The 15,428-nt window shown below is 38.7% G+C and overlaps 1 protein-coding gene and 2 pseudogenes across 3 annotated transcripts in view; all 3 read left to right on the top strand.

Annotated features, from left to right (window-relative positions):
* Window positions 1-3,566: 3,566 nt before the first annotated feature.
* LOC140852182 (uncharacterized) lies at window positions 3,567-6,185 on the top strand (annotated as a pseudogene).
* LOC140852181 (UPF0496 protein 4-like) lies at window positions 5,345-6,395 on the top strand (annotated as a pseudogene).
* A 4,751-nt stretch (window positions 6,396-11,146) lies between these two features.
* Window positions 11,147-15,428, top strand: part of LOC105052909 (peroxisomal nicotinamide adenine dinucleotide carrier) — an 8,819-nt gene continuing 4,537 nt past the window's right edge. For 2 of the 3 annotated variants that reach the window (XM_010933896.3, XM_010933894.3), the window contains exons 1-5: window positions 11,147-11,406; window positions 11,490-11,678; window positions 11,807-11,937; window positions 13,136-13,190; window positions 14,185-14,340. In XM_010933896.3, the coding sequence (XP_010932198.1) occupies window positions 11,326-11,406; window positions 11,490-11,678; window positions 11,807-11,937; window positions 13,136-13,190; window positions 14,185-14,340 (612 nt within the window). In that variant the 5' untranslated portion in view covers window positions 11,147-11,325. The remainder of the gene's footprint in view (window positions 11,407-11,489; window positions 11,679-11,806; window positions 11,938-13,135; window positions 13,191-14,184; window positions 14,341-15,428) is intronic. The other variant, XM_010933893.3, reaches the window with a different exon arrangement.

The raw sequence follows: 15,428 nt of genomic DNA, 5'->3' as shown, positions 1-15,428 counted from the left end.
GTACCCAAAATACTACATTCATCAAAAAACAAGGAAAATACTACAACCCAAAAGATTCCTCCAGATAATTGCGCATGCTTGGTTAACAGCTTTAGTCATAGAGGCCAAAAAAATTCTATATTGCATCTTCCAAACCCATGCATATGCATTTTAGGTATCTAACCTAAAATCTTTAATAATTTGTTTGATTGTTGAGAATGTGAATGAGTCTTGAGAGAGTGTGTCGGAGAGGAAATAAGATCCACGAGTAATAAGGTTATATCAGTCTGAAGATCAAGAATGCCCCATTTAAGAATTGAACATAAACCTTCTGTTATTAAATAGAGTGTGCGACCACTAAGACAAATTCTAACCTAATAATAATAATAATTATTATTATTATTGTTGTTGTTGTTGTTTTATATATATATATATATATATATATATATATATATATATATATATATATATATATATATATATATATATATATATATGTATATGTATATGTATATATGTATGTATGTATGTATTAGAATATATATTAGAACGGAGGCTTTGTGTTGAAGGCTCTTTTTTTGCCATTTGTACAAGTTATGTTTTCTATATCGTTAATTTTTTTTCAAAAAAAAAAATATTTAGTATCCATTTAGAAACTAATTATTCAAAAATCTAATTCTATAAGTGCTTTGTAGTCCAATTTTTACAAAATCAATGCCTTGATGATGCATTACAACCTCTTACCAAAAAAAGTGATGCATTGCAACCGTTTTATAATATCCTTGAGTATCCACCTCTCTCTCTCTCTCTCACAGACACACTTAACATAGAAGAAAGTCCTCATCAAGAAATTTATATATTGTAATCAGGACATGCATTATATTAAATTTATAGGATTATCATGATAATTTTTATTTTTGTGTCCTAATATAGCATGACTGGATAGGGTATATGAGAAATAGTGCATCTGGTGGCCATCATCTATTATCTCCTATCAAGTCATGTAAATGTATTCTTTTATTTTGATTTTATTTGAATGATAGTTGAGGCACTATTTATTCTGCTTTGATAGGAATGTTAATTGCTAAAAATAGACAAAGGATTCCGAGATGAATTGCCATATGTGACAAGAAGATCCATAAAATTCCTTTTGCCTTTTTTTAAAATGTTTTTGAGAATTAGAATTTTTTTCTTTCCATGTCATTGGATCAAATTATTTTACTATTTTAATCTCCAAAGCTGATTTCTTTGTTTATCAATATAAGAGATCCTAAATAAGTTTTCTTCTCATAAATCAGGATCATAAGAAAAGAGGGAGATCACCCATCTATTGTTTTAATAAAACTTCACTTCTTTAATTTTATGATATTTTTACTTTTTAAAAAATTATAAGAAATAAACATTTAGAGGAGATGAAAACTGAATTTGAGCAATTCAAGAATGAGAATGTAATAGAGTACTAGTAAGTGATATAATTTGACCATATTTAGAAATATTATCTACATTATCTAATCCTTATTTATAAAGATTGGTGCAATTTTGAGAAAATAGTATAATTGCCAAATGTACATCAATATTATAGAACTAATGCAATAGTATAATGGCTTCTTATATATTTTTTTTAAACAATTTTTAATACTACATGTGATATATGGAAAAGCAAAAAAAGAATCGATCATTCATATTTTATTAGCATAATATGATAAATATTGACTTTAAAAATTGCTAGAAAAAAATATAAATTACATCTTATGCATCGCGCAGGTTACATGCTAGTTCACATAAATTTGTTAGCAAAAAGTAGAAGAAATTTCCTTTCCAATGTTCAATAGTAAGAAGAAAATTCAAAGATAAAAATCTAATGAAAAAATAAATGGCAAAAATTTTCCCTAACAATTTTTTTTCCTTCTAAAACATTGTAATTTCAAAAAAAAAAAAAAAAAAAGGCAGGTGAGCGGTTCAAAATAACTTAATCATACACCTTAACAACTTTCTTAATGACTTTCAATACAATTTTTTTTTAACCAAACATAAGAAAACACTCAGTTTCCTTTTCTCTTCCCTTCCTCTCTCTTATTCCACCGATTTATCTTTCTTTCTTCTATTTGCCGAGCAATCAAACAAATATTTAAATTTAAGCCGCAGTAATTTGCATACGGCCACAATCCAAATAGCTCATTTCTTTGGAACTTATTCTTCAGTTTTTTGCTTGTTTTCCGGCGCATGAACTTTATCAACATTCAAAAGTCGTCTCTTTTACCCCTTCTAAATTTCAATATACTCCCCAATCCACAACCCTTTTGTTATAACTGCTGTTATAAAACATGCACCAGCTCAGACGATAGATTAGGAAGCATAATAAAGCTAGTGGATGAGAGGCCGTATAAGTTGATGGATTAATGATTATTTTTCATCTTTTCTTGATGTTTAACAGCTAATAACAAACAAATAGAATTACAAATTCAATAATATCAGATTATTTTTTAAAAAATTAATATCTCCGATGTTGTTTGGTATAACACCAATGATGTGATTATTAAAATAATATGAGGACTGAAATTATATACAAATACTGAAAGATGTGTGATCATTATTTTTGATATATCCCTGAAATATCATTGAGAATAGAATTTTATTGTATTTGATCATCAAGTAGTAATAATAATAATAATATATAAACTATCAAATAATCATATACATTAGTATGTAATAATTATTCTACAACTTATCAAATATTTTTCATTCATAATTTTTTACAAAAATATATAATAATAATAATAATAACAATATTTATTATTATTATTATAAATATCTATTTTTATTAAATTATTAAAATAATATCATGATAATATTATATATAATCAAATTTAACTAGATTTAATCAATTTTGACGATCAATATTAAAATCGTCTAGAAATCATTTAGTTCATCAAAATAAAATAAAAAATAAAAAATTAATATGATCTGTTCATATTAATTAATCATATTACTTATAAAAATAATATAAATATCCAATAAATAAACAAAAATATTTATTTTATTTAACTAAATGAATAAATTATATTTTTTTAAAAAAATTATATTTATTATATTTTTATCTAATAGTTTGGAAAATCAACGTGTGAGGAAAAAAATTTTAGAATTATAAAATGATCAAACTACCTCGATAATAATTTTAATAAAAAAAAGATAAATCTATTAATCATCTTCCTCCCCGACCAACCAGCAGCTCTGGGCCTTCAATGCCACCGCCACCATCCTCAACTCGTGCACGGCCAACCTCAAGACTTGGGAGCTCCTCATCGGCTTCCACCACTGCGAGATCCTCGTCTCCGCCTCATCCATCGTGCCCACCGACGGCTCCGCCTTCCCCTCTTCCACACCCAACGATGCAGCCACCTCCCTCTCCGGCTTTCCAAACGCCGACCTCAAGCATCCTATCGAGTTCGCCGGCGACGCCTCCCAGATCCAAACCCATATCTCCGTAGATAATACCATTTCCCTCGTTTTATGTTTTCAAGAAAAACAATGATCGCATTCAAAAAGGGATCCTTTTTATCCTTTTTGTTTGTCTTCCTTGCCAGATCATGTCGTCATCCACATATTTAATTTATTGCTTGGATCTCATGCCGTCCGATCACTTTAGACGTCCTTTTTCTCTGTGTGTTCTCTTCATCTAAAACACTTCATCGCAGGTGCTCCATCACGGTGGCCCATTTGCCGGGATCGACCAACAATGGGATCAAGAACTACTGGAACACCCGCCTCAGGAAGCGCCTTCTCCACGTGGGCATCAACCTCGACTCCCATCCCCCGCCGCTGTCCCCTCCTCCACTGGCGGCGGCGACGCTTCTTCTTCCTCCGCTGCCTTCCTTGCCACCCACCACATGGCTCAGTGGGAGAACGCCCGTCTCGAGGCCGAGGCCCGGATGTCCAGAGAGTCCCTTCTCTTCTCCTCCGCCGCCTCCGCCTCGGTCTCCCACAATTCCGAGAGCACCCATCCTAAGGCCGAGTCCGACTTCTTCCTCCGCATTTGGAACTCCAAGGTCAGCGACGCTTTTCGGAAGTTGGTTTCTGTGTCCACGAAGCAGAGAAGAGCTACGACCGTCCCAGAGGTGGCGGTCGTGAAGGAGAATCCATCGATGGAGAGGAAGAGCTGCGTGTTGGGCGGCAGCGTCGGAGGTGGTGGCTGAGTTGATCAGGTGGCGGGGGTGGACTCGTTGGGGTCGAACGAGGTGGAAGACACATCGGAAGAGTTGTATCATCCTTCCGGCCTCCATGGACCCATCACAGTGCTCTGCTCTTCACGTCCAGGTCTTCAAGATGCCGCCCGACCTCAACCGCACCGATCTTTTCCCTTCCCAAAACTGGAAGATCTCCGGCAGCAAGCTACGTCTACGGCCAGCAGATCCACGGTCAGCCTGACATTGTTTTCCGACCCCAAAGGACTGTAGTCGAACACCTCTACCATCGCGAGCTAGTCGGCATTTCGATAAAGAATTGGATCAGACGGAGAGGGTGCGTCGGAAATGAAGAGGGCGAAATAAGTTTCAATGGGAGGAGAAAACCTGAAAGGTAGCATGATGTAGTGCCACCGGGACCCGGGACCATATGGAAAAAAAAAAATACAATACAAATATGTGAGTCGGACACAAACTTATTTTCATGAATTGCACAGGAAACTTATCACTCAATTTTGTACAAGAATTTTTCACAAAAAAACCTCAAAATCCTCACAAGAATTTTGCACATGCTCACCATTTATGATGGCAGTGCTTGATAATTTTCGTGTATCCACACACTTACATCGATAAAAGGGAAAAGCATTACAAAGAAAATAAATGGGACTTTTCTTTTCAATGAACACCTTGTCTTCATCATCCCTCACATAAGTTATCTCAAGTGTGATCCCTGCAACAATTTATAAGCTATGGTCTTCAGCTAATCTATGAAGTGCTGGTTTCCATTTAAAACTAACATAAACAAGGAATTGCTTATAGGACCTGGTAGCCACTCATAATATGTCCATGTGCTCTAGCCCTTGTCAACCCATGAAAGCTATCACAGTGCTATGACTACTTAAATCCTGAAAATAATGTGTATTTTAACAACAGAGAGATTTCGTTTTAGATCTGTTGGTTACATTGATTGTACAGTTACAGTTGTGCTATGTCATATGTTTTTTATATCACAACATGTATATATGCAAACTTTTCTATCTGTTGATGTATACATTGAGGTGTGCAAGCATGTATAGAATTCTGTCATGATAAAATGACTGACGAGTTATGTATATGTTAATATTATATTGCATTTTTGTCTTGACTTATGGCCTGCAATTTATAGTTCAATCTATTGATGATAAGGGCTTCTGTTCTTGTTGAGTCAAGCACAAACTCTTTATCTGACGAAGGTCAAGAACTCTGCCAAAGGGAAGGTATTGATGAGGGCCTTGTATGGAGTGATGGTTATGACTATATTTATTTGTGGTGTCTTTGCTGCAGCATTATCAGGTTGCTCCGCACTATTGATGGATTTGCATGTTTCTGACAAGTTCTTGTGGGCTGAGGCCTTCAGTGACTTGCAAGGTGTTGTGAATGAGGAAATTAGGAGTCAATTTTCAAGCAGAAAGGTTACCATATTGAAAGAGCTGGATGCAGTTGAAAAATATGCAGAGAGATTACATGCTTTGACAAGTTGTGTTAACGGCAAAGATGAGACTTTACTGCAAAGCAGTTGGCGGAAAGAAGAAACATTACTACAGAGCAATGGTTTCAAACACGAGGAAATAGGTACACTGGCAAAAATTATAGACCAGGAAAAAAGGGAAAGATTGCAGGAGTCCGTTTCAAATCTAGCTGAAGGAACACAGAGGCTTACTGATGGGCTTGATCTTCTGTCAAAGCAAGTGAGGGACTTCTTCCAAATTGTTCTGACAGGACGTGATGCTTTGCTTTCTAACCTTAGGGTATCTAATGCAACACAAGAAAGTAGTGTAGACTAGATCAGAGTCATGAGGTGGTCAGATTGCTCTATGAAATGTTAGTGTTCTTTTGTTGGTGTGTGCTGTAGATTCTCCTGAAAATCTCACATGATGTTGTTCATGAATGAGAAAATATAAGGTTTGCTTTGTTATTGTGTATATTGTATATGTGATATTTGTAATCTGAACAATGCTATAAATATGGCAAGGTTTTTTACATCCATTTCCGTCGTTGTTATCTGCCAGTCATTTTCCCTGTATCATTGCTTTTGCAATTTGTTTTGAAGTGATTTTGAAAATATCAGTATTGTGGTGTAATGTGCCATCTATGTTTTACTCGGATATCTCACAAAACATCCTGGTGTCTGTTGCAACAAATGTTGGTCTAGTTGAGAATGTGTGGGTAGTTTATGTCATCAATTGTGCAATGTGATGATGTCGATCATCTCCAGACTATTCATTGCGACGAAATTTTTTATTTCGTTGCTATTTTTGCGACGAAAGTCTTAATTTCGTCGTTAAAAATTATAATTTTTTGCGACGAAATTATTATTTCGTCGCCATTATAGCGACGAAATTTTTTTTCGTCGCAATTTTTGCGACGAAATTATTTCGTTGCTATTTTTGCGACGAAAAAAAGTTCCGTCGTTAAAAATTTAAACTTTTTGCGACGAAATTTTTATTTCGTTGTAATTATCGCGACGAAATTATTATTTCGTCGCCATTATAGCGACGAAATTTTTTATTTCGTCGCCCTTTTAGCGATGAAATTTTTATTTCGTTGCTATTATAGCGACGAATTTTTTTTTTCGTCGCAATTATAGCGACGAACATTTTTTTCGTCGTAATTTTTGCGACGAAATTTTTGCGACAAAATTTTTTGCGACGAAATCTGTCGCTAAGTTTTGCGACGAAATTCATTTTCGTCGCAAAAAATAAGAAAATTTTTTTTTAAATCAAAATATTTAGCGACGAAATTTTTTTTCGTTGCAATTTTAGCGACGAAAATTTAAGCTCTTGCGACAAAATATTTTCGTCGCTAATATAGTACATAACTTCGTCGTCTGGGTTTACTATTTTTTGCGACGAAATAAAATATTTTCGTCGCTAAGGTCTTTTGCTACGAGGCTTTCTCTACAAATTTTTAGCGACGATATATTTCGTCGCAAATAGTTTTAGCGACGAAAATAAGATTTTTAGCGACGAAAAAATTTCGTCGCAAAAAATCAAATTTCTTGTAGTGGTAGTACTGTTTCAATAGGAAACAGAGTCTTAATCAAATCTAAAATCATCCATGATCGTCCGATCGTAATTGGCTCGCACCAGAGCCATCCGATCACGCAAAATAGCCCACCTGATCATCTGATCAAGCTCGGATTCGCTCACAACCGTCCGATTGCGATCGGCTGTGATTTGAGCCATCCGGTTGCGCACAAAAATCTCTGAACCATGCATGGACCGCGACTTCGATCCACACAGCTCTCGTAGATCACCAGCGCCCCACAGTTCATGGTGGACCGCGTGAGTGCTGGGTTGGGTGCCCACACGTACTGGGTCGGTTCGCTTGCTCGCCCGCACTGGGCCCGTCTGCGCTTGGGCCCACTCGTGCTTGGGCCCAACTGTGCCTGGGCCGCACACGACTGCGCATTGGACGTGTCTCCACCAAGTCGGGCGGCGCTCCACCGATTCCCATCGGCCGCCGCCACCTCGTGCATTATGTCATCGCTTCAGATCTTCTTTTGCGTGTAACTTTTCCATCCGGACTCTGTTTGGGGTGATTTTGGACTCATTGGACTCAATTTTTTATCCTGGACCTCGCTGTGGGCTCAACATAAACCGAATCTTGAGGCATATTTCCTAACAATCTTCTTCTTGACTCGATATTCGGCCTCCACCTATCTCTGAGAGCTTGTGATCCGTCTCACCCCCACGCCTTGGGGTATGTCTGCTGTCTCATAGATGGGCAAACCTGTGAGTCGAGTCAGGCCGCTCGATCTCACTTTCATCATAGGTTGTGTCCACTTTGACTATAGATCTGCTCAAGGTATCATCTTGCAGCAATAGGAATCTCACCCTATGACGTCGTTTCTCGTCTTCTCGAGTCTCCCATTTAGTGCTCGATCCACCTTCACTTAGAGCTCCACCTCGCTCTGGACTCCTCCTGGCTCCTGAAGCTCCACCTTGCACTAGGCTTCCCGTCAGGTAGTAATGTCCTCTCATCCTCTTCTTCCCCTCCAGAACAATCCTATCGCCGCACAACACCTTCAGGATTCCTCCACTAACTACCGTCCTGTAGCCTCTCGAATCCAGTCTGCTCAATGAGATAAGATTATGTCTGAAATGGGATATGTATCAGACCTCCCCCAATCTTCTCACTGCACCATCATGTGTCCTCCAGCTGACCGTCCCAATGCTTCTGATCACATAGCTCGATCCATCTGGCAGATAAACAATGCCCTCACTGCTCTCCAGGGAGTCAAACTGCTCCTCTCTATAATATACATGATGGGTGCATGCAGAATCTAAAATCCATTGCTGGGAAGAAGTAGATACCTCGTCAGATATCTCAAGGACATCTTCCTCTGAATCACTACTGACTGTCGCTACAGCAGCCATCGTCCGATCCCTAAGTTGAGGGCAATCTCTGGTTAGTTGCCCCAACTCGTCATACCGGTAACATCTGATTTTGCTCAAGTTCCTCATCCTGGACTTGGACCGCTCTCGCCACAATCTCCTGTTGCTCTGTTTGCCCCCTCCTACTCCTCCAGAAACTACCAAAACTGAGTTGCCGCCACCTAAGCTCGAAGCTGGGTTCTCCCTTTTGAGAACCTCATTTTAAAAATCACCGCAGTGACCTCGTCTATTTTGATGGTGCTCTTTTTCACTAGAAGAGCGATTACCAAGGACTCATACGAAAGGGAAAGCGATGCTAGCAAAACCAGCGCCCTGATCTTCTCCTCAATATTCTCGCTAACGCTGAGGAGGTCTGTGAGGATCTTCTGAAAGTGGCTAAGATGCTCCTGCATGCTCTGTCCCTCAGTCATCCACAGCTGGTAGAACTGTCTCCAGAGGAAAAGAGTGTTGGTGAGAGACTTTGTCATGTACAACTCTTCGAGTTTCGACCACAGTCTCATCGGAGAAGTCTCGCCAAGCATATGGATCACCACTTCATCCACTAGGTACAAGCGGATGGTACTCACCGTCTGCATCTGGAGCCGTCTCCAATTCTGCACCTCCATGGTTGTCGGCTTCTCGTCGCATAAGAGAGCATCGATCAACCTTTATTGGATGAGCACATCTTTCACCCTTACCTGCCACAAGGAGAAATTGCTCTTTCTATCAAACCTGTTGATCTCTACCTTGATTGTGCTTGTCTCCTCTATCTTCTATCTCGTTCACCACCGCTGCAACCTACGCTCTGGCACCACCTTACTCTGATGCCAATTGTAGCACTATCAGGATCCGATATCATGCGGTATAGTAGAAAGAAAGAAGAAATAAAATAAGAAACACAATGCAAATACGTAGATTGGTTTCAAGCCTACCTTCATGGGGCATGCAAGCTTCACTATGAGAGAATAAAATAAGATTAATACAAGAGAAACTCATCATTCAACCCTTATACAAAAGTCTCTCATAAAAAAGCTCCAAAACCTTCACAAAAGCTCTTTGAAATCTCTGTTGAAGCCTTTTTGCACCTCCAGGACGACATCAGCTTCCTAACCCAACAAACGGTTCGTCAATCGAAGTTACATAGACTCCAGAATCACAAAAATACTGTTTCAGTATGAAACAAAGTCTCAATCAAGTCTGAAATCATCCATAGTCATCCGATCGTGACCGGCTCGCACTAGAGCCGTCCGATTGCACAAAATAGCCCCTGATCACACTCGGATTCGCTCACAGCCGTTCAATCATGGCCGACTGTGATTTGGGCCATCCGATCACACACAAAAACTCCTGAACCATGCGTGGACCATGACTTCAGTCCACGTGGCTCTCATAGACCGCAAGTGCCCCGCAGTCTATGGTGGACCGCGCGAGCGCTGGCCCGGGCACCCGGGCAGATTGGGTCGATCGGGCGCTCGCCCGCGCTGGGCCCGCCCGCATTGGGCCCGACTGCGCTTGGGCCGCGCGCGTCCGCATTGGGCCCATCCGCGCGCAACTGCGCACTGGGCGCATCTCCCCAGGGCCGGGAGGTGCTCCGCCGGTCCCCACCGGCTGCCGCTGCCTCGTGCACCGTGCCGCCGCTTTGGATCTTCTTTTGCACGTAATTTCTCCGTCCGAACTTCGTTTGGGGTGATCTTGGGCTCGTTGGACTCCATTTTTCATCTTGGATCTCGCTGTGGGCTCAATATGGACCGAATCTTGAGACGTATTTTCTAACATGTGAGGCATATGAGAGGCAAAGCAAAGAACACTGGAGTAGGATGCCATCGGCGGAGAGTCGAAGATGAGAACAATGAAGTTAGAGGGAAGAACATGTTTTATAGAAGAGAAAGTTTCCATTTTTTTTTAATCCTTTGTTGGGGGCTATTTTGGTCATTTCAAAAATTTATAATAACGTGGCACATAGATCTAAGTTAATATTAACAGACTGTCTAATGGCATAGATTAGATTGTAAGATTGACTAAAATATTAAGAGGTAACTGTAGATTTTAAAAATTACTGCATATATCTATAATTTCAACCTATTATTAAATTTTTTTTTATAATTTATTTTAATTAAATTTATTAATAAAAATAAAAAAATATTTAATAGATAAAAAGAATGTTATTGGAGGTGAAAGATCAGAGAAAAAATTATTATAATTTTTTATATAAAATATTATTGAAGATAAAAAGTAAAAAAAATGAAAGGGACCAAAAAAAAAACTAGAGATATTTTTATTTAAATTTTTTTTCTCCTTTTAATTTAGTAACTAGAGATATTTTTATTTAAAAATAAATTTAGCATACCATTAATATTCAGTGATATACTATCGTTTGAGATTAGTACGATAATAATATTATCATATATTATAATTAAATAAAATTTTATAATATAAAATAAAATAATAATATTATCTAATTTACATCGTGAAATACCGTCTCCTACCAAACACGACCCTAATTCATTTACAGCTTTTAGATTTAGATATGGTTGCTAATAAATGGTAAGGACAAAGCAGGTAAAAAGTTGGTGCGGAGCAGCGGACGAGCCTATGCCATCGTTAATTCCCGTCCCTGTCCCAACTCCCAACTTCTTGGTCTGGCGGGTAGAAGGTGGCGTTGATGTGTGGTGGTAGGAGAAGCCATTTCATATAACTCCCACCGCACCGCCGCCGACGACGCCGAGGAGGAGTCCGAAGTCCGACCCATCATGTCAAACGCTTTGGCCAATGGCCTCGCCGGCGCCGGTGGAGGCATCATCGCCCAGATCATAACTTATCCCCTCCAAACCGTAACAAACCCCTCTAACTCGCTCCGTATCTCACCCACTCGCTCTCTTCCATTCCTCTTCCTGACTTCATTTCATTTTCGCAGGTAAACACTCGGCAGCAGACTGAGAGGACCGCCAAGAAGAAATCGCTCGCCGCCGACGGCGCCGCCACCGCTCCCGCTCCACCCGGCGGTGGAACTCTCTTCCAAATCCTCCAGGTCATTAGAACGGAGGGCTGGGGAGGACTTTACAGCGGTCTCAAGCCATCTCTTGTCGGCACCGCCGCATCACAGGTGTATTCCGTCAGAATTCAATTGCAATTGCAGCCTCTTATTTCTTGAAAGGGAAACCTTTCAGCTGCTGCTGCTGCTCAATAGACTGATTTTTAACCCAGTTTGTGGCCTTTTGTGGTGATGTCCAGGGCATATATTATTACTTCTACCAGGTGTTTAAGAACAAGGCGGAGGCGAGAGCGGTTGCCCGCAAGAAGAAAGGTCTCGGCGATGGCACCGTCGGCATGTTCTCCTGGCTTGTTGTTGCAGCTGTTGCAGGGTGAGATCATCCTTGTCTTCTGCTTTGCTATACAAGCTGCTGCTGGTTGTTTAGCTTCTCATGGGAATGCAGAATTCAGGGATGATTCAAATTGCAACAAAGTGGCATGTATGATAGTCGATACAAGTCTTGAGATACTTAGGGTATAAGTTTTTTTTTTTTCTTTCCACCAAAAAGGAGACAGTACTTTCCCTTTGGTTTAGGGATCGAACACAACTCATGGATCTTACCTCAGGAAGCAGTGAAATTCCTGATGTCAGAATCTTCTCTACTTGTCCTCATCTAGGGCATTTTGGAGAGTTAGCACCTCTTGGTTATGCATAGCCCCTGATCTTAAGCAAACTGCTTTCCATGTTTTTCAACACCAATTCAGGGAATGTCTATGTGCTTTCCATGTTTTTCAACACCAATTCAGGGAATGTGTATGTCAGGTGGACTTACAGTCCTAAAATGTCTGAAAATTTGATGGAGCATACTTTGGTATCTTAAGCAGACTGGCTGACCCCACAATCCATATAGATACAACGGTTGAGGTTGATCCCTTTTTGATCTCCTCTTGTGAGGACCCATGTGGATATGTGTTTAGTCCTACATCTGCTATGCATTGGTATGATCTTGGATACCTATATAGGGTTAAGGAATCCAAATAACACTTTTTGATTATCCTTTTTGGGTGAGGCCTTTGGTTGTTGCTAATGATATTAGAAAGAAACTAGCCTATAGCTATATGGACTAGAGGACACTTCAGCATGCGTCTATTTGGATTGACCATGGGTTGATCATGGTGTTTATCATTGAATTTGTTATACTTCTTATAAGATTTGAATGGATCTAAAACCTTAGCCTAATGAGGACATCGGGATTTAAATAAGGGGAGTATGTGAGCACCTATGGGAGGTGTGTATTTAGTCCCACGTTGGCTATGAATTGGATAGATCTTGGGTATTTATACGGAGCCAAAGAACTTAAATAATTCCTTCTGGCTAATATTTTTGGGTGAGGTCTTGGGTTATTACATTTCTTATGATGATATATGGTTTCTTCTTGTTTAACTCTGTAGTTAATGCTCTTATTTAAGGAGGAGTAAGCTCAGATCCTTTGTGGGATCAGTCAAAATGATTTAACATAGCTATAATCCCTAAAAGGAGAATCTATTTGTTTATCGCTGACTATTAGTCTATCTTTGTGGTTTTTACAGGTCGGTGAATGTGCTACTGACTAATCCGATATGGGTTCTTGTGACTCGTATGCAGGTATGTCATGAACAAAGCTCATGTATGATCTGTGATCATGTGTATTCTCCATGGGCGCCAACCCAAAAACAATTCTACCATACTAGCATATTTATGTGGATGATCACCATTAACAACTTATATTTGTAGACATACTTTCTAGTTTTTATCACCAATGACCAATCTTTCCCCTTCAATGTTGAAATATTATTCATAATCATGCCTGGAAAGTGACATCTTAGGCTCATCTAAGCCATAACCAAATTGAACTTACTTCTCGTAGATTATGTAGATAGGTATGAGGGTTTGGCAAGAGAAAACTAATTTGTGGTTTACCATATTAACAACTTCAAAGAACTAATTACTACATAGATATGAAGGTTTTGCAAGATTTAACAGCTTGCATTCACTGTTCTTCCAGCATATTTATGCTAGAAACAGGACTATATAGGAGAATTTAGTTGAAGATTTGTTTGCTGTGTTTACTAAGTCAACAGCTACTTTAGGTTTCCATTCATACTGGATACTTGCGCTGATGGATTATACAATGCTGATGCAATCAGCTGTAAGTGCTTTTTACATGCTGAATTCTTCTGTCATTTAGTAGAAATCAATAGATCTAAAATCTGACTGCCTTCTTCAGGTTTTGAAATTAAATTTTGAGACCGTTCAAATCACTAGCTTTATTCCAAATGAGTGTAAATATTTGAAACTCTCAATTTTTTGTAACAAACTCTCTATTTTCCTTATGGATCACATTGTGTGCTGTGATTTCTCTATTACCATGTGGTATTCACTTATGCTTTTATATTTCATTTAAGGCTGTCATAATCTCATGGGGTTTTGTTCATGGTTAGTTTCCAAGTATCTTGTATGAATATACTGACTGGTCTAAGTGATGAACAGTCCAATGCAAATCAATCTTAAGTCAATATCCATTCCTTCTGTTACTAATAATCATAGCTATGAAATCAGCATATAAGGTATAATTGTCATACTTCTTTGTTTCTGTCAGACTCATACACAAGCAGAAAGAAAAATCATGGAGGCTAAGAGGGAGGCTATGCTGATGGAAGCATCTGATGCTGATGCAACTGATATGGAAGCTTTTAAGGAGAAATTGTCTGAACTAGATTCAACCAAACCTCATCCCTTTGGAACCTTTCATGCGGTTGGTATTTCATGTATATAAATATGCATCTATATACTTCTAGACATCTTCTCTATGTATTTAAGTTAGAATCATTATCCTTTCTATATTGCATGGAATTTGTCATTTCTTTATTACTTAATGTAAGCTCTAGAAGTAATAGAGACTACATGGAATCCATACCTCGATGTCACTATTGGCCTTCTAACATGAATGCACACATTTAGAATAATCCTTGACTATTCAAACTCTTATTAGCCTTACAGATCTTCCAGTCACCTTCCAAGGACCAAATTTTCCAAAACAGAGAGTTCCATTGATACATTGATGTTGCTTCACACTTTTCTTTGCCTTTAACTTCCATAAAAGACCTTATTGGGGTCCTATGCTACACATGCCTTTAGCAAATTTTCTCTTCCCATCACTAATAAGCTGCTTCTCAAGCTTCATACTCTTGGTTGCACTCCAAGTCCATGTATTTTGTGTTTTGCAACTGGTAAAATGCTTGTTGCATCTCAGAGATATGCTAGCCCAAACTTATATTACATGCAAGTTCAGCATCCAAGGGAAAGCAATATTTTATGTCTAATAATCCTTAAAGCAATAGAAAATTATTGATACTACAAACTCAGATTACACAAGTACAGATTTACTAGTTTACGTGCTTCTGAGACCTCAGTAAATGGAATGCCCCAACTATTCATATCTTTTATTTGGTTAGAAAAAGAAATGTTATAGAAGGCATCTCTTGCTCTACACCATCATCCTGCAAAGTTTTGGTCAGCTATGGAGCAAAACTCTAAGTTGTGAAGGATTTATGGAATGATTGAATAGATCTCAGGACCAATTATCACGAGATGTCAACCCATAAAGAACATGGGCCAATATCTTGACCAATGCAACTTTAGGTGGGACAGGAGCCTGCCATCAAGACTTAGAAGACTAGTTGAGATATGAGGAAATCTACATTATTGTTTGCATATGACATTCATGCAGCTTAGGAGCAATCCTTTTTAATATCCTTTCAAAGAGCTTGATAGAGAGTGGTCTGGTCAATATGGAGATACTTTCCTCTCTGAGGCACAAAATATAAGAATATGCTAAAATCG

This window comes from Elaeis guineensis, chromosome 10 (assembly GCF_000442705.2).
Source record: "Elaeis guineensis isolate ETL-2024a chromosome 10, EG11, whole genome shotgun sequence".
Lineage (NCBI taxonomy): Eukaryota > Viridiplantae > Streptophyta > Magnoliopsida > Arecales > Arecaceae > Elaeis > Elaeis guineensis.
Note: the sequence above shows the minus strand (reverse complement) of the source record. Positions and strands in the feature narration are given on the sequence as shown.